The sequence below is a fragment of the Ruditapes philippinarum genome, unplaced genomic scaffold, assembly GCF_026571515.1.
Source record: "Ruditapes philippinarum isolate M1 unplaced genomic scaffold, ASM2657151v2 ctg4845_1_1_1_1, whole genome shotgun sequence".
Taxonomy (NCBI): Eukaryota; Metazoa; Mollusca; class Bivalvia; order Venerida; family Veneridae; genus Ruditapes; species Ruditapes philippinarum.
The window spans coordinates 20,279-40,833 of NW_026863303.1; the positions used below are offsets into that span (position 1 = coordinate 20,279).

The 20,555-nt window shown below is 38.2% G+C and overlaps 1 protein-coding gene across 1 annotated transcript in view; it reads left to right on the plus strand.

Moving 5' to 3' along the window:
* Positions 1-849: 849 nt before the first annotated feature.
* LOC132721780 (NADH dehydrogenase [ubiquinone] 1 beta subcomplex subunit 5, mitochondrial-like) overlaps positions 850-20,555 on the plus strand; it is a gene marked incomplete at its 3' end in the record, with an annotated part of 45,481 nt that continues 25,775 nt past the window's right edge. The window contains 2 exon segments of the mRNA XM_060706157.1: positions 850-1,024; positions 15,441-15,514. Of these exon segments, the coding sequence (XP_060562140.1) occupies positions 931-1,024; positions 15,441-15,514 (168 nt within the window).

Sequence of the window (20,555 nt, forward strand, 5' to 3'; positions counted from 1 at the left end):
TGCAGTGCTTCTCGTTCTTGCATGTCTTAATCATGTTTGCAAAAAGTAAGAAAAAACCTTCGCTGTTTTTAAGTGCAGATCGCGATCGTATGATGATCAAAACGAGATTGTACGTTTACATCTAGTGATCACGCGATGGCGCGATAGCACGAAGGTGAAAACGCGATGTCCATCGCGTCATCCCGCCATCGTCTTTTCACCATCGAATCATCGCGTTTTTACCATCGTGTCATTGCGTTTTCACCATCGTACCATCGCGTTTTCATCATCGTACTATCGCGTTTACACCATCCAACCATCGCTTTGATAAATACTTAATGCATGATTTTCTCCACGAAGTTTTGTTAATTAATTGTGTAATTTTATTTGTGACTTGGATATTTGCATTAAGATACTTAAAATGTCAGTCCTGTGATCAGCAGAAAATTTCAATGAAATGGGGGAATCCTCTTTAAAATATGATAAACAAGATCAACAAGGAAAGGCGGCGTTCAATGAACGCAACCCCCATATGACCCAGCAACAAGAACCAACGGCAAGGAGCCCAGGCGGACCTCTTTGATAAACAAGATCAACAAGGAAAGGCGGCGTTCAATGAACGCAACCCCCATATGACCCAGCAACAAGAACCAACGGCAAGGAGCCCAGGCGGACCTCTTTAAAGTCATTTTGAAAAAAAAAACGGTTGGCTACCCTTAATAAAACAAGATCCTTTTCAATGTCAGACATTTCATTCTTCTAGAAAAATCACCTCTTTAACAAAAACACTTTATTTAAGATCATTTCTCATAATGTAAGTCTATGGGAAATCAATATATAAGTCTGACCTATCAGTTTCCGTCAGCTAATTCGTCAGTAATTTAGTATTGGCTAAGAAGGAAAGGAAGAGTTGTCGGTCCTCGCAAGGACAGTTATTGTAAAAAGGTGAAAATGCCAATTCTGAGCAATTTGCGGACGACAGCCCCGGCTGGAGCCCGACTGGCTCAGGCATTGGTTCGAGTTAAACAGACAGTGAACGTGTCTGGTTTGTATTCATCTTTGAATTCTGTAAATGATTCAGCATGTTGAGCTAGGTGGGTGGGGTAAAACTGATCAAGGATTCTGGATAATTTAGCCTTTTTAAGTTTTTAGGCATATTTTGTCGGGTGTTTAAATGAGATTTTTGTCGCTTATCATTATCTTTCTTCTTTTTCCATAATTCCAAACCCCTTGCGGGAACGTAGTCTTTACTAGATTTCAGAGACAGCTATGAGTTACAAATTATGGAATCCGGGAACCGGTCCCAAGCTCTTATTGCCAAGTGTATAGCACTGATACTTGTAAGGATTACCTGGATTTTTTACGAGTATACCTCTAGGTAGGTGGGAAACACGGAAAGTGTCGCTGAAAAATCTCATGGGTGTTACATTAACAGGTCTAGGACTTCATGATAGTGTAGTACCGTATGGTACTGGTTACGGGAGTTGACGGAAGTTAACGGAAGGTTCCGAACCAACCGGAACGAGTGTGTTTAGTCTGACAGTTGGGCGCCATATTGTTGTAATATATACTCAGAAGAATTAGGCAATTCCTAGCTTGGCTACGATCCAGACGTGGAAGGTAAGTCGATTGCTTGTATTGTCAATCCCTTTATAATCAATCGCGACAGTTCTATATTGGTGGCAGCGGAAGATTATTCAGCCAAGTGCACATGATTGGTTGGAAATGGTGAAGGTGGTGAAAGCGGCAACCAATGTTCTGGCCGCTCACAAGCAGCAACAACGGTCATCTGTTTGGGCAGTGACAAATTCTTCTGGGAGCTTCCTGAAAGCTCTATAACCCAGAGTGAGCACACGGTCGGCCCACTCCTCCAGGGACTCTGAAGTCTCTTGAACCGCATTCTGAAATCTTACCTGTGCGGCTGCTGGTAACTCATGTTGGCCAAATCGAGCAGCCAACTTTGCTACCAAACCTTGGTAGGTAAGATATCCTTCCTGATCATGGATAAGCGCATAGTATTCCAGCGCTTTTCCATTCAGGCACCATACGAGGCAGTTTAACTGTTCATCCTCAGTCCACCCGCCTTGTTGGACATAGCGGGCAAACTTAAGAAAGAACGGTTCCCAAGGGGTCCTGCCATCGAAAGACAAGTGCTTAGGAAGAGCCGAAATTGGATTACGGCCCTTGCGATCAGGAACAGATGACACTGGAACAACCGAGGTATCATCCTCGGAATCACTATCCACTATATTCCTGAAACGTATGGTACGTTTAGGAGTGGTATAGCGTGGTTTAGGTAAAGTTGGGGGGAGTGTGGGTTTTACCTTTTTAGAAGTAAAATCCGCAGGAGACATTAATGTCAGACTTTTCTTGGCAAAAGTCTGATCAGCTGATGCAAGGGTGCTATCAGATGACTTTTGCTGCTGCTTATGTGCAGCAAGGACCGATGTCGCCTCCTTAACCACCTTCACCATCTCTGTCCAATCTCGTGCAGATGGTTTAATATCTGCCTCCTCATCTGTCTCGTCTTCCGAGCTAGAATGGTCTAGCTCGCCACTGCGGTCAGTTGACAGAGACATATTCTGTCTAAAGTCTATCATAGCAAGTATCTCAGGGGAGAACTTGCGACGACAGACAGCCTCTAAAATCTCCCTGGTTATAATACCAGAGCTCTCCCTCACTGCAATGAGCGCCTTGGCTAGGCTTGCACCCACATTAGGTATTGCCTGTAGCCTTTCCTCAGACGCAAAGTTAATGGCAACCAAGGGTGGTTGCACAACCTCTGCTTCCTGAGAAAATATCTCGAACTTTCTCGGTATCTTTCATTGTTATGGAGAACATCAATATAAAGGGAAAGTTCGAGATATTTTCTCAGGAAGCAGAGGTTGTGCAACCACCCTTGGTTGCCATTAACTTTGCGTCTGAGGAAAGGCTACAGGCAATACCTAATGTGGGTGCAAGCCTAGCCAAGGCGCTCATTGCAGTGAGGGAGAGCTCTGGTATTATAACCAGGGAGATTTTAGAGGCTGTCTGTCGTCGCAAGTTCTCCCCTGAGATACTTGCTATGATAGACTTTAGACAGAATATGTCTCTGTCAGCTGCGAATACTGACAAGCTAGGCCAATCTAGCTTGGAGGTAGACACGGACGAGGAGGAAGATATTCAGCCAAGTGCACATGATTGGTTGGAAATGGTGAAGGTGGTGAAAGCGGCAACCAATGTTCTGGCCGCTCACAAGCAGCAACAACGGTCATCTGTTTGCACCCTTGCAACAGATGACAAGGTTTTTCCACATAAAAATCTGAAGTTGATGACTCCTGCGGATTTTACTGCCAAAAAGTCAAAATCCACACACCCCCCTACCTTACCACTTCCAGACTATACCACCCCTAAACGTACCATACGTTTTGACCAGGTAGTGGATAGTGATTGCAGTGATGACTCTATGTTTTGCCAGGGCACCATCTGCCCATAGGCGTTCTAGGTTAGTAACTGGATATCTGCCTTTCCCGAACACTTATCATATGATGGTAAGAGTACTTGGGAATCGTTCTTTTTAAAGTTCACGTCGCTATGTCCAACAAGGCGAGTGGACTGATGAAGAACAAGTTAGCTGCCTTTGTCTGCTGTTTAGATGGTAAAGCGCTCGAGTATTATGCGCTTGTCTGTGAACAAGAAGGTCAGCTTACATACAAGAGGCTGGTTAGCAAGTTGGCTGCCCGATTTGGCCAACATGAGTTACCAGCTGCTGCACAGGTAAGTTTCAAGAATGCAGCACAAGAGACAACCGAGTCCCTAGATGAGTGGGCTGACCGAGTGCTCACTCTAGGTTATAGAGCTTTTAAGAAGCTGCCAGAGGAGTTTGTCACTGTCCAAACAGTGAACAGATTCTGTCAGGGTATGGTTGACAAAGAGGCCGGTCACCATGTTTGCATGCAGCAACCAAAAGTCTGTGCATGCAGCCATACAAATGGTACGCCAGTACCAACAGGTGTATGCAGCCATGTATGGTGACAGGAAGGAACCGGAAAAGGTTTTTGCTGTTGCATCCCAGCCATCACGGGAGCAGCAGGCAGAGCCTATGTCAACCAATGATTTAAGCAAAGCCTTAAATGACCTGGAGCAAAGACTGACAAAAACCTTTTTGTCAGAATTGTCCCAACCCCGCAGATCAACCGGATGCTACAATTGTGGCGAAATGGGCATTTCAAAAGTAAATTGCCTAAGCTTAACGACAACCATAAGTCGTTAAACTAGAATGGGACGGTGAAAAAAGTAGGTCGTTTCCCGTCCCTGTCTGCAGACAAGACCTGCAAAATTAAAAAAACCCGGTTGGCTGCCAATTTCAGCCAAGTAAGCACGGGGGAGTCGAACCAGACCCTATTGTTGTCTGTCAGGTCAATTCCTCTTCCCAGTTTACCATGGGGGTCCAAGTAGGGGATGTCCAAGTAACAGCAGTGGTAGATACTGCTGCCCAGGTGACCATCATTTCTGATAAGGTTTACAATTCCCTGAAGCACAAGCCCCCCAAGATAAGGGATGTCGAGCTGCAAACGGCTGGCAGGGAATTGTCTATGGCAGCCTTTGTAGCCGGTCCGGTTAAGTTGAAGGTTGGTCACCAGTGGTACCAGGTCAACATGTTTGTTGCCCCCATTGAGCAACAAATGCTGTTGGGCTTTGATTTGCTTCGTGACCCTGGCAAATCTGTGCTAGACATGAGCAAGGCAGAGCTTTATTTTGATGGTATGCGCATCTCCCTAGATGTCCATTCATCAGATAGTCCCTTGGTATCCAAGGTCACGGTGTCTAAGAGACAGATTATCCCTCCACACTCTGTGGCGAGAGTCCAATGCAAGTTACACTCTCCCCTGCATAGCTATATCGTGGAACCAGTGAACCAGAAGAAATTTCTGGTTCCCCGAGTGTTACATGAAGGCACTAACACCCCTGTGTTGTGTCTTGTTAATCCATCAGATAGCTACCGCGCCTTGTCAGGAGGGGAACAGAGATAGGGAGGGCATTTGCCATCAGTGAAGTTGTCAGAAATGAGTTGTGATGTTGAAACATCTTTGCCCAGCAAAGTGTTTGAAACATCAGGTGCGGTTGGTCCAATACCACCACACCTGCAGGAGGTCTATGACACCTCTTGTGGCAGCCTTGATGAAGGTCAACGGATTCAATTAGCGCAATTGCTGATTGAGTTCCAAGATGTCTTCATCAATGGTGAACTTGACCTTGGTGACTTCACTGATAAGGAACGTGATATAGATACCAAGGAGGCAAAGCTTGTGAAGCAAGGTATGAGGCGAAAGCCAACATGCTTTGCAGGGGAAGAAGAGGCCCAGCCTCAGGGAATGCCGAAGGCTGGGGGTGTACAAGATGCCACATCCAAATGGGCATCTGCTCCAGTTTTGATAAGAAAACATGACGGCTCTGTGCGTTATTGCATAGACTATAGGATGTTGAATAAGGTTACAGTCAAAGACGTGTATTCCTTTGCCTTTAGTCGATGATTGCATGGACACATTTGCTGGCAGTGTTTGGTTTTCAAAATTGGATGCCAACTCCGCATTCTTCCAGTTGAACATCAGAGAAGGCTTTGGTTTGTTGTGGTGCCCCAGCCACATTTGCCAGAGCAATGGACTTAGTCCTGAGAGGTTTGACATGGAAGACAGTCCTGGCATTTTCTCGATGATATCATCGTGCTTGGACGCAATTTTGAGGACCATCTCTCAAACTTGCGGGAGGCTCTTTCGAGATTTCGGAGGCATAAGCTAAAGCTTAAGCCGAAGGAATGTATCTTCTTCCAACAAGAAGTAGAGTTTTTAGGCCGTAAAGTCGGCAAAGACAGCATTGCTATGACAGAACATGACATAGCAGTGGTGAAGGATTGGCCTGTTCCAAACAGTGCCAAGCAGGTAGAGAGGTTTATGGGTTGGTTAACTATCATAGAGTGTTTGTTAAGGACTTCTCTAGGGTAGCAGCCCCATTGTACGCCGTCACAGGCAAAGCCAACTTTGTCTGGGGCGAAGAACAAGCAGAGGCATTCAGGACTTTGAAGTGCTTGTTGACGCAACCTCCGGTGTTAGCGTTGCCAAATCAACATGACGAATTTATCTTGGATACGGTCGCTTCCAATGATTCGATTGGAGCAGAGCTCTTGCAGGTGCAAGAGGGCCAAGAGAAGGTTGTTGCATTTGGTAGCTGTGCTCTTACCAAGGAGCAACAGGGTTATTGTATGACCAGGAAAGAGCTGCTAGCAGTAGTTCGGTTCACCAAACAGTTCCGACACTACTTCTAGGGAAAACCATTTGGGTCAGAAATGCCATTTAAGTCTGAGTGGGTTTATGAATTTCAGGAGCCCCAAGGGAACTGGGGAAATGGGTGGAAGAGCGTCCCAGTTTAAAAAGGTTTGAGAACTGTGACGCGACATTCCAATGCTGAGCAAAGTCAAAAATACCACTCAAATGGGAATGCGAGGTGGGAAATTTTGGGGTGGCGGGTTGGACGTTGCCCTTTTGGTGGATGTGAAGATTTGAAAAACCCATACCAATTTGGTCAATTCTTCACAGATTGTAATGAGGTGGTACCTTGGTAACCAAACCCGTGAGTCTCGGGTTCCGGTTTTAGGTGACCCCGCAGGGTACCCGGGGTTTTTCATCACGGGGTTGATTTTTTCCTGAAAACCAATCAGAGCAGAAAAGGCCGCCCGTCCCTTCCCAATGAGAGGTCGGTGAGCATGGTCAACAGTCCCTCTCTGAAGGCCAAATCTTCAGTGGAGGGAAGAGAAGGTAAGTATACGGTTGCGTTAGAGAGCCGAACATCTGATATCAGGGCCATTCCTGATAATGTAGATGTTCCGTTGCTGGCACAGATTTTAGAGGATATTCCCTGTGGCCAGCATGGATCTCGGTGCCTAGTGCCGGGATGTTATGAGGATCTTACCCAGAGACATGCTATGGAGGCCCACCTCCCTGGCATATTCCAAATGTGTTTGACCTCGTAACGTACCTGGAGTGTGCTGGTGTTCCGGTTTCTCAGGAAACTTGCACCAGTTATCACAGGAAAGCAGCGAAGGAGTTCTGTGAGGTTCTTAGGGTACCCTTGCCCAAAGATCTCACCCCAAAGGTAAAAGGTAATTGCTGTGACAGTTTTGTTGCAGTGGCGCTGTTCTACTGTCATTGATATCCATGCTGGAAAAGACACCAGGAAGAAATCTGAAAGCCATGTTCAGCTTTGTCAGCTGAGGAGTACCAACTCCTTAGCTTTCCTAAAGTGTCTGACAGCCATTGAGTGTCTGGGTTTGAGGCTTGGCTGAAATCGGTACGGTTCAGTCAAGTAGGTCATGTTGTCCAGCCCTCTGGCATCATGGTCAAGTACCAGTACCGGTATTAACCGGGAAGCTCTAGTCTGCCCTTGGACTAGAGAGGGGGCGTCAGTGCTTGGTTTAAACTTCCTGGAGCCACAGACCCCTCCTAAAGAATAGGACGCGGGGAGGAGTGTAAGTACCGTATGGTACTGGTTACGGGGAGTTGACGGAAGTTAACGGAAGGTTCCGAACCAACCGGAACGAGTGTGTTTAGTCTGACAGTTGGGCGCCATATTGTTGTAATATATACTCAGAAGAATTAGGCAATTCCTAGCTTGGCTACGATCCAGACGTGGAAGGTAAGTCGATTGCTTGTATTGTCAATCCCTTTATAATCAATCGCGACAGTTCTATAATATTTACGGACAGTCTGTAAATTTTTGGACAATCCATAATTTTACGGATTTTCTTATCTGTAAATTTACAGACATTAAGTAAGAAAATATTAGAAGTTGCATTAAAATTTAAAACCGCAGGTTAAAATGATTAAGGTTAGGTATTATACGATTAAATGTAACAGTATGTTAAGATTCAGAACAGTTTGATGACTTTCAATTTTCACTTTTAACAAAAATTTCAAAGTCATCATACAAAGATGAAACTCACCCCATTACCTTTGTAAATATAAACAATCAATAAAACAACTTGTCTAAAGCTGCGGATTTTATTGTACAACTAAAAACAGCAAATTTCACATTGAATATCTGTAAATTTATGGATTGAAAAATCTTTAAATTTTTAGACTGTCTATAAATTTACGGACAGTCCATAAATATCATGAAATCCTAGACCTGCTTAAGTAGGGATTCTACTTTACATTGAATGTAATCAATTAACAATCAATTATCCCTGTTTCTCATATTCTCTGGGTTTCTCGTATTCTCGGGGAAAAATTAAAACGGATGGAAGCAACGCTCGCGACTTCCGTCGATATCTGAAAACATGTCTATTTAGCAGAGCATTTTCATCTCCATTAAAAAAAATTAGAAGCATTGGGACAAAAGCAGATAAAAAACCAAAATAATTGTGGAAATAGTCGTAAAAACCAGAGAATAATCATTAAATTTATTAATAATACACTACAGCTCAAAATATTTGTTCCACGAATAGATAGTATAAAAAAGATATGAACTCCATTTCAAAACCAATAATAAAACATTGTTTATCCTAAACACATTTCATTTTTGTCAACTGCAATGGAAAACAGAATTATTCATTGTTTACTGCTCATATAACTAATAAGTAAGTAATAAATAAACGTAAACTTAATATATATTAGAGAGATTATGTAGATAACAACACTAAATTGATTTCAAACTATTTTTGGAACAATCAAAATCATTTGGTACCAAAGAGGCGTCAATATAATCCTAAAAGTTTGATATGGACTACCAAGCTTTTATTAAAACACAAAAAATTACAGATTTAAGTCATTTAAGACTGAATTAGGTGTGGCACTAATGATTTGAACTGGTATGTAGAATGAAATCATCAAATAGCGACCAGCCTTGACAACCAATCAAATTCCACGATATGAGAAAGCACCTGCTTCACTTATAGGGTTAAGGTCAGTATATACAAGCAGAAATATCTTTTGTTTTGCTTACAGTTACGATCTTTCTTTCTTTATATTTTGTTGATAAGGTATTAATCTGTGTATCAGGCTAAAAATACTATAACGGAATGTTTTATAAATATTATGCAAACAAGTTTAGTCCTTAACCCTCGAAAATAGGAGAAAACAGGATACTCAATAACTCTGAAAATCATTGTAATTTTATTATTTAGAGAGGCAAGTGTGAGTTATCAATCTTAATCAATTACTATAAAATCTGAAAGTAATTGTAATTTAATCAATTACTGGTCAATGTAATCATGCCCATGATCGAACCCGGGACCTCAGAAGTGACAAGTCATTGGTCAAATCCAATATATCAGATGTTACAGACAAATAATGGAACATGTCCTTAACCAATGTGGCCATACCACGTGACTCTTCGGGTACGGAACACGCCGATTTTTCACCCGATTCAGGTATGTTTTTTATTCACAACTTATTTATTACTCAACCGATTTTGATCAGATCAGGCGCAGAGTACCCGTAATTATATCAAGCTATCCACGTATATCAAAATCTTAAAAACCCCTGAATGGGTTTTTGAGAACATTCGAGTACAGTTTTCTTTTCATAGCCTGGGCCGAGGGAACGGTACCACACTTCATTTGTCATAACAAGCAATTCTAGCAAGTCAGTATGTTGTTTGACACCATTCATATTAAAAATATATGTTTAATCTGATATATTTACTATGTCCAATATATCGAGTGAATGCAGTGATGTTTTAGCATATTTTTCATAAAGTTAAATGTTGAAATGGTACGAACACACTGTTATTTTCAAAGATACGGTACACACCACAGTTTCTGTCTTTGTAATAATTCTAAAATAAAATATATTAAAAATTTAATTTCAATCATAATGTGAGTAATTTTTTTCATAGCTATAACATTTTATTAATTTAAACGAGAAACCCAGGGACCTGTTTTGCAAAGTGTATCATAATGAGACACTACTTTTAATGTTTATATGTATTCTTGCACTATATTTCAAGAGGATCACGCTTAACATTTACAACCTCCATGTAATTGTCCTATTTAAAATCAACCTAGGGTAGTTTAAACAACGTTCGATCTTCACAGAATCAGGTAGTTGCGCTCTATAGAAAGAAAAGTTGTTATATTAAGCTGTGTTTTATTGTTGTTTATTGTTGTTTTTTTATTTTTTTAGTTTTAAAGTGAAGTAAGATATGTTCTCTTTTGCTCATCCCTGAAAAAAAAAAAACAAGGTCAACCTAAAAGCGAAAAAGTACATTACTTGATAACAATTATATAATATTTTATATTTTTGTAAATTAATAATGAAAGTCATGAAGGTAAAATTTGCAAATCCTGGTCGTTTTAAATTAAATCAAATCCCAGAAGGGGCGAATTGTTTTTGGGCCGCAGAATGTCCCAGAAAGGTGGAGAAAGGCTGTGAGATTGTAAACCCCAATTTTTTTATAGTGCAACCCCAATGTTTTTTCTAGAAGTCATAAACTGAAGTAAATTTGGCGTATAAAAGGCCCTTATTGCAACAACTGATAGTTAAATTTTTTCCCCCCATTGGGGGGGTTTTTTTTTTAAAGCTTAAAAATTTAAAAAAAAAAACAAAAAACAAAAAAAACATAGTTTGCCTTTAACTTGGATTTTGAACTCAGGCTCTCCTTCCAAACAGCGTGTAAACCCCTCGACCAAACGGCAAGTTATAAAGCATAACAGCCGAAAGAAAACCATAATAATTCAAAATTAGGGTTTGTAAACCCCTTATTAAAATTTCGTTTGACAACTTGGGATGTAAATAATCATGGAGCTTAAAATATTACATGTATATCTGGTAAAAGAATTACACAATATTGAAAATCTTTGACCAAATCGGGTACTAACTTTTTCTTCTCCGAGAAGGCTTGAAAATTAAATGCGCCCGTCATTTTGACAATCTTCACACAGTGGATCCCCCTTATTTTTCAGCGTTAGAGTACATATAAAGGGGTAAATAACCGGCTTCCAGGGGTTCGGACTACCTTTCTTATTTTGCAAATAAGCATATCAAGCTGAAAGTCGGCTACCATTATTTGTTTGGTCTGACTAAACCCAAACAAATAAAAATGTAGTCGCCATTGCTATTAAATTTTAATGTTTAAAGGCATGAAGCTTTAAAAAATAACTTTTAATTCAATGTAATAGGTCATTTTTTGGTTTGGTTTCACGGCTCATATAAAACTGACATTATCATGTGGCGACTTTCGAGTTTTACAAGTGCCCCTTTGGGTATAAATAAAGGAACGAACGGGCACCTGAGTAAAAACGACCGACGATTCTGTACGGTAGTAACAAAACTTTCTCACATAAAAAATCGAAACATCGAAGTCACTTTGTGGTCTCGTACCTACTCTCATGTAGTATATAAAACAGAACGCAGCCCTCCAAAATCCATTAGCATTTTGATTGACAAAATGGGTAATTATTAAAATATCATTTTATTTTTAAGACAAACACGACGCAAGCACACATATCTATGAACTCAATGTTAAATGCATCTTGAAATGAAAGTCCAAGATAGGCATAATTTTACCAAATTTTCCTAACAGTTATATCCTTACATGTATATGTAACAAGGTTACCCTTGTATAAACTACGTTACGATATATAACAGGCCTTGTTCCCATATGGGCTCTTCAAATTATTAAATTATTAAATTTGATTGCACGTAAGAAACTGTGCAAATATATTTGTCCATATGTAGATAAAATTTGATTATTTAGATACATTACAGTTAGTTTGGGACCAGCTAGGCAGATGATTCATACCAAATATCATGTGGCCGAAAAAAAGTAACCAGCGTTTTTTTTCTCCAAATTCGATTATTTAAACAACAGTTTGCAAGGAACATATAAATATTTCAACTTTTACTCCTACTACTTCTTGTTTGTTTATATATTCATACTACGTTTAGACAGTCATTTATAGTATTCGAACAACAAATTAAATTAAATAAGAATCGCACATAACAGATGTCCATGACGAATTTCACAATTCGTTTTAAAATCCAAAATAATATACCTGATTGTTTCAAATAAAAATCAAAACAAAACAAAATTTTGAATGTCTTCCATATCCTCCCTAAAATTTTAACATTTTATAGCCAAATATTAATTGCTCAACATATAAAATCGAATTTTGCGCAACGTACTCTCAAAATGTTCTTTTATTTTTTGAATAATCCTGTTTACATCAAACTGTAGGCAATAATGATACTTTGCAAAACAGGTCCCATGGTTCTCGTTTAAATTAATAAAATGTATAACTATGAAAAAATCACTCACATATAAAAATTAATTTTTTATATATTTTATTTTAGAATTGTTTCAAAGACAGAAATTGTGTGTGTACCGTATCTTTTGAAAAAAGCAGTGTGTTTCCGTATCATTTCAACATAATTTATGAAAAATATGCTAAAACATCACTAGCATCATCACTTCGATATATTGGACATAGTAAAATATATCAGATTTAACATATATTTTTTATATGAAATAGTGTCAAAAAACATATGACTTGCTAGAAATTCGCCTGTTATGCCAAATGAGTGTGTACCGTTCCCCTCGGCCCAGGCTATGAAAAGAAAACTGTACTCGAATGTTCTCAAAACCATTCCGGGGTTTTTCAGAATTTTGATATACCGTGGATAACTGATATAATTACGGGTACTCTGCGCCTTATCTCATCAAAATCGGTTGAGTAATAAATAAGTTATGAATAAAAAACATACCTGAATCGGGTGAAAAATCGGCGTGTTCCGTACCCGAAAAGTCACGTGGTATGGCCACATTGTTAACATACAGTGAAAAAATCAACACAATGTGACAAATAACAATTCTGTGAAAATTACAAATAACAAGGGGTACGCGATCTGGCGGATAAAACAAAATGATCTTCGCGACGTCGAAATTTCAAGTAAAAATGTCACCAGTGTCATTGTTTCTGAAAGCACATTTTCGAGTTTTCAATGTCTCTGGATCATATAACCATAACCATTATTCTGAGTGAGAAGCGAGAAAAAAAATGGTCACCTTTTTGCTCCATTTTTCGTATAAGGGCCTTGAGAGTTGACCAGTTTGCGCTCTTTATTGCGATTTTTTAGTAATCTCGACACTTAGCGGACAGTGTTATCAAGTTGATTCATTCATCAATTGGTAATTTATAATATTGATTTAAAACGACAATCATTTGATCCTTAAACAGTATGATTCTCAACAGAAACAAAAAATATTTTATCAACTGACAATTATTATTTGCGGTAAATCACCGGTTAGCATTTATTATCAAACAAATCAGGGAAAATACATGTAATACAAATAGTAAAAACATTTATTTATTGTAAATATGCATATATCCTGATGAATAAAATATAATATTCTTTATTAAATTGAATTGTCTGGTCAGAATTGAATGTGGAGATCAGATGCAGAAATTAAACATGGTGGACAGCTAGCAAACCTTTCATACTGTACATCCTCCTGTAGAACTTTTGCAATTGACATTACAAACATCCTGACAATTCGCTGCTTTCTACTTCCTGTCTGTGATCATGTATTTGCCGTTTTTGATTCGCTTGCGCCAGTTGAAACGTAATGACTTGCTCGCTGACTCATTGTCCTTTGTTAAATTAACCACCTCATATGAAAATTAATGAGTTTCCGCAGTTTGATGGAAAAAATTTCCGAATATGCAAATTTCTAGTTTTAAATGTGCTTTTTATTTCGCAATGTACACTTCTGGCTACTGCTGCTCAAAACATGTTTGTTTAGTCATTCAACGTCCAAATGACGTCGAATTTCAGATTTATGTCAATTTAATAATAATTGATGTTTACCCCGATTTTGCCTGGTGAAATAGCCGTTCAATTTATTTCAACATTTGTTTATATTTAAACATAGTATGAAAATTGCGGCGTGCACAGATGTTGCGTTGCTATGGTTATTAAAGTGCACATAATTAGTGAAGGAAGTAAAGGTTTATGATAAAAGTAAAACTTACTTTTAGAAATAAGGATACTCTTTCGATTCATATCAAATAAAGTTGTTTTTATTAACCAAATAAAAAATGACAGCAAAAGTCCACAAACTTTTTGAACGTACCTCGTATATAGATCTTTTTGAGTAATGTGCAGTGTTTTAGAACCATAACTCTTTTGCATACTTTTGGAGTTATTGCCCCTTTCATTTTGCACTTTAATCCTTGTTAGCATAATATGAAAAGTGAATTATAAAGTACTGGAATCATTTAAACTAACATTAAATAGACAATGTCATTCAGAAGAAAAGACCAAAGTCAAACTTTATTCAAGATTGACATTAAATATTATAGAAGTAGCAACACACTTAATGCATAAAAATGCATTTTCTGGGCATAGAAGAACATTTCGACTTTTTAATGTACAGATTGCAACTTATAAAAACTAAGTACCATTTTATAGCTAATTATATTTTACAGGCGTAAATTGGAACTTAGGCATTTTTGATTCACTTTACAATGCCTCAAAATTCTAAGTCAAATTTTATGTCCCTAAACAAAAGTACGGACCGTAAAAAATGGGAAAATTACCCCTAAACTTTTCTAATTTTTCCTGCTTTAATAAAATAACGAGTGTTTTACGCCTCGAAAAGTGATTTAATGTCCAATTTGCGTGTCTTTTTCTACTACAATGTACTTTGCAGTTGGAATTTTCAAATGGGGAGTGACTGTGTATGAATTGTGTTCATCGCATTCGAGTAAATTGTATATAAAATATAAAAGATATTTAAGAAATACGAGTTTCTGATAAATTTGCTAATTGTTCAACTTGAAATTAATTATATTTTTGATAGTTCACTTGATGCTTTGGTAGAGTAAAAACTACAAACAGATTTATTTTAGTTTGGAGCTTTGACTTAAATAAATTTTTAACCCTTCAATGCACAATTAATTTCAGTTTTTTCCCACTCATATGCTACCCAGAAAATAGTTAAGAGTTTGGCTTTTCAAATAAAAGTTACCCACAACATTTTCTAAGTTATTTACCACTAATTTGCCACCCAGAAAATAGGGTTTCACCTTTTCACTAAATGCCACTCATTTTCCACCTTCAAAATAAACGTTTCATTTTTCACCAATTTCCACACTTTTGCCACCATGAAAAAGTCTATGTCAATTTCCACTCAATGCCACTTTTATAGCACCAAAGGATTGTGGCATTTGGTGGTGATTTGCCACTACAGTGGAAAAAGAGTGGAAGTTTGTCATTTTCCAGTTAATGCCACCTTTTTTACACTGAATGCCACCCTTTTTGGTGGAAATAGCTGGCAAGTAGTGGCAAATCTAGGGACGGGTCTTTTAATCACTTTAAGTTTGGTATTTATACTATTTACTTCTTTTAAGTATGATAATGGTATATTATATACCACATTTTGTATGACCAGACCAGTAACTATAACATTACCATTCTATATTTCAGTGAGGAATATGGGAGGTCATAAGATGGTGAAGCGGCCATCAGAGTTTCAAAAATATCAATTAAAAGATGACCTTGTAAGTTACTGTTGTTATTTCTATTTTAACCTGTCCATGATCTAAACACGTAATGATGTCATCATTTTAGGGATATTTGATGCAGAAGGTCTGTTATTATGCTCCCCGAAAAATTTCGGGGGAGCATATAGTCGTCGTGTTGTCCGTCTGTCCGTACGCACGTCCCAATTTCGTGTCCGGCCCATAACTTCGTTATTTGAAGTCGGATTTTACAACTTTTTCACAGAAATGATCACCATATTGAGACAATGTGTCATGCACAACATTTGGGTTGTTTTTACACTTTGAACTTTGTCTGTGACATAACTCTGACACTACAAGAGGTATACCTTCCTGTGTCCAAAACCTATTCGGGGAGCATCACCCGGTTCAACCGGCTCTTGTTTAAGGAGAAGTGATGCTACAGAGTCTAAACTCATCAGACAAAAATCATGTTCGGATGATTCATGAACGCTTTTTATACCCCCGCACAACAAAGTTGTAAGGGGGGTATACTGGAATCAGCTTGTCCGTCCGTCCGGCCGTCCGTCCGTCCGGCCGTCCGTCCGTCCGGCCGTCGGTTTTTTCTTGTCCGCCCAATAACTTAAGATTCCTTTGACCCTTAGTCTTCATATATGGCATGGAGGTTAGTCATGATTAGTAGATGACCCCTATTGATTTTGAGGTCACTAGGTCAAAGGTCAAGGTCATAGGGGGCCTTGACTTCAAAAAAAGCTTGTCCGCCCAATAACTTAAGATTCCTTTGACCCTTAGTCTTCATATTTGGCATGGAGGTTAGTCATGATTAGTAGATGACCCCTATTGATTTTGAGGTCACTAGGTCAAAGGTCAAGGCCACAGGGGCCTTGACTTCAAAAGCTTGTCCGCCCATAACTTAAGATTCCTTTGACCTTAGTCTTCATATTTGGCATGGAGGTTAGTCATTATTAGTAGATAACCCTATTGATTTTGAGGTCACTAGGTCAAAGGTCAAGGTCACAGGGGCCTTGACTTCAAAAAGCTTGTCCCGCCCAATAACTTAAGATTCCTTTGACCCTTAGTCTTCATATTTGGCATGGAGGTTAGTCATGATTAGTAGATGACCCCTATTGATTTTGAGGTCACTAGGTCAAAGGTCAAGGTCACAGGGGCCTTGACTTCAAAAAGCTTGTCTGCCCAATAACTTAAGATTCCTTTGACCCTTAGTCTTCATATTTGTCATGGAGGTTAGTCATGATTAGTAGATGACCCCTATTGATTTTGAGGTCACCAGGTCAAAGGTCAAGGTCACAGGGACTTTGACTTCAAAAACTTTGTCTGCCCAATAACTTTAGATTCCTTTGACCCACAGTCTTCATATTTGGTATGGATGTTGATCATGACTATAAGGTGACCCCTATTGATTTTGAGGTCACTGGGTCAAAGGTCAAGGTCACAGGGACCTTGACAAAAAAAAGCTTTTCTTCTCAATTGCTAAAGAATGTCCTGTCCGCAATGTATTGATTTTGACATTTTCACATTTGAAGCATGTAGAATACATAACTTAGCAATGCACTGGCTTAGTAACCTCAGATTTGGCAGGGAGGTTGCCCTTGAGCTCTAAATGGCCATTGTTGATTCTGACAAAGTGGTATGCGGGGGTATTCAAGCCATGATAGTGGCAGTTCTAGTTGAATTAATTGGGCGCACTTAATTTGTTTGTTTGTTTGTTTCATTTTACCCTTTTTCCCAACAGTATTTCAGTCATATAGGCGGGGGCGCACTTAGTAAATAAAGACTTCTTACTTAGAATATGAGAAGCAATACTTACTTACTTAGAATATGAGAAACAGTTACTTACTTACTTAGAATATGAGAAAGTATTTGTAAATGTTTTTGTATTCCAGTAACTCTTTTTATGGTAACCTTGATGCAATTCAAAGGTCATGGTTCCACTACTTGGCGCTGCTTGGGGGAAATTTGTCTGTTTCCAACAACAGTTTTTGTTTTTTCTGTAAAATACTATTATGTTAGCAAGTTTACATGTAATTCGGTATAATTATGTATGTATACCATACTAACATAAATATTACTAGGGCTCTTATTTCACAAATTATGGAGGAGCAAAGAGCATTCAGGTCCTTTACTAGCTATTTCGGTAAAATAACAGCGCCACATTCCATAATCTTGTGTTTGTATAAAAAAGTTTTTTGTTCAAGGGATTTTTTCAACTGGGAGGAAAAGATAATATTTTTGATAAAAGCTCATGCTGTGGGCCAGATATGATCAGCAAAATATTTAATATGATTTTGTACCAGTGAAGGCCTTAAATCATTTGGTAGGATTTTAGGTCAAATGGATCAATTTAAGGTTTTGGTTGAAACAATTCCAGGGTGTAGAATTTCCAAGGTTTTTGGCTCAAAATCCTTGGAAAAAAACCTCGGAGTATTGGAACGAGAAAATGCAAAACTGCTATTAAGAAAACCTTGGAAAAATAGGGAGAGGGTATAAAACCTTGTAAAACATTTCTGAGGTTCTTTTTAAAAAAAAACCTCGTAAAAAGTATGACCTCGGAGTATTGGCGATTTCCAAGGATTTCAGAATAAAAACCTCGTAAAATAATTTCCGAGGATTTTTTTTAGAAAACCTTGTAAAATGAGTGACCTCGGAGTATTGGAACGATTTCCAAGGATTTCAGAATAAAAACCTCGTAAAATAATTTCCAAGGATTTTTTTAGAAAACCTTGTAAAATGAGTGACCTCGGAGTATTGGAACGATTTCCAAGGATTTTTAAAGTGTTTCCGTGGTTTGTTTTCCAAGGTTTTCAAATGAAAACCTCGGAAAGTTTCTCAAAACTGGGAATACTCAGGGCTAGCACTGGCAATTTTTTTCTTTGAGCCAATTTTTCGCGGCGAAAATTGCCTGCCTGTATTTTATTTTCAAATCAGGCAATGGTACAGCATGGGATATTTAGAAAAGCATTAACTATATCCAACTTAATTTTGGTAGCCACATTTTTATTACATTAACAAATCTTACATATACAAGTATAATTTACAGTCAGTAATCATAGTTTTAAGCTTAGAGGTCAGTAACTATAACATTTGCCAAAAGTTACATGTAGGCAGCAAGGTTCCCTTAAAATCTAAGTCTGTGGCATGGTAGTGACATCAGGTCAATCTTTTTTTTTCCAGGAATATGTATGTCATATAAATTCCTTCTTAATTTTATATTTTTGGGGCCATAAAATACCCTTTTTTTGTAGTGGCCCAATAAAGGCTGCTTCCCCAACCAAACTAGCCTCTTTTTTTCCCCCAAGTTTGGTCCTCAAAATTCCCAAAGTCTTGAAATTTCCCATAGAATTTAGAACAAAATTAAATGAGGTCTTTTACTGCCTCATTAGTATTTTCCACTGCTTTTTGCTGTCCTATTTTGAAGAACATTCCCACTGCTTTTTGCTTTTTTTATTTTGAAGAACTTGTTAAAAGTTTTTGTTAAATTTGAGACCCCTTTTTTCCCCCATTAGAAAAAGGCCGAAACCCCTTCCTCAAAAATGGTGTTTTGGCCCTGGATTTTATTGGCAATAACACCCCCTCCCACCACCACCAAAAAAAAATCAACAACAATAACATTATCAACTCGTAATTCATCAACAACGATAAAATTTACTGGTCAAGTTGCCAACTGCAGAACATAATTTGTCGCCATTTCATACCCAAAATGCTGATTTGATTAGCGATAATCTTGAGATGCCGCTAGTTATTGTTTCATATTGAATATTAAGGCCAATTATCCAGTGCATATTCAACAATCTGCCACAGGTATTTTTCACACCAATTAGTGTCGTATTTATCAGCTGATAAACATGTAAACATACCCTGAGCCTGAGGTCAGTGTATTAGACTGTGTTACTGTTCATATCAATATTTCGTTTTGAACGGAAGTTACAAATATAAACCAGTCAATGACCCACAAAAAGTAGACCGTGTCGCTCTGTTTTGAGATAAGAAGTGATAAAACGGAAGTTGTAGATGTGTACTTTTCCATTCTTAAAATAGAAAATGCTAAATTTAGACTGGAGATTCCAAAAGTCATACTTTTCGTAAGCTTGAGCCAATCGTGATTTTCTTGGGCCAATTAAATTATTTTGGAGCCAATTTGCTCATTGGCTCCTGCCAGCGCGAGCCCTGAATACTAATACAGTAATTATTTCCCAAGGATTCTTACTAAAGCATCAAGATCATTTTCCAAGGTTTACTTGAGCAAAAACCTTGGAAATTTCTAGAATATCCATGGATAATCAGAAAATATAACAACCAATGAAATATTCTGAAAAGAGCAATTATATTGTCCTTTTAAAGAATTAATAAACTTCTTTATAATAATACAGAGCAAAAAATGACACACTGAAACATTTAATGTCAGTGTGAAGTAAATAGTAATGCACTACAAATGAAAAGATTAAGTTAGTAGTCTTTAATGGTAAATATTACACTCAATGTTTAGTTATAATTTGTTTGGTACCCGGCAAATTTATATATTTTCAAATATTAATCTATTGAAGTCCTGTTCGCTCTTCATGATTTTAAAGTGTCCCCAAGTTTTTCCCTCACTGTCACAGGGGTCACATGTGGAAAATGCTTGGATAAATTCCTGAAATAAATAAAGTTAATATTTAATCAAGTACAGCCATTGAAAGAAGTTAGAAAAACAATTATATAAAATCCCTACTGGGTGCTTCCCTCTCCATGTGGTCAGGCTCAGTGACTTCAAACTTGCCTTACAACATTTTTTTTTGACTCTTGAAGCCAGGACGGGCTTCTCTGAGGGAGCTGTCCAGCACACCTGTGGTTATACTCAGGACAGTACAGTATGTGTAGGCAATCAGAATTACATCATTTAATTTCTTTTTTATTCATCAATAAAAACAAAATGATACGCTCCTAACGTTTCCATATATATCAAAATATCAGTTGATACTGTTTTAAAAGATCAGCACTAATGTGTGTATGGAAATATATCTTTTATTTTAGTGATCCAAAACTACTTTAATGACAAATTGTTTAGATAGCTTTTGTTTAA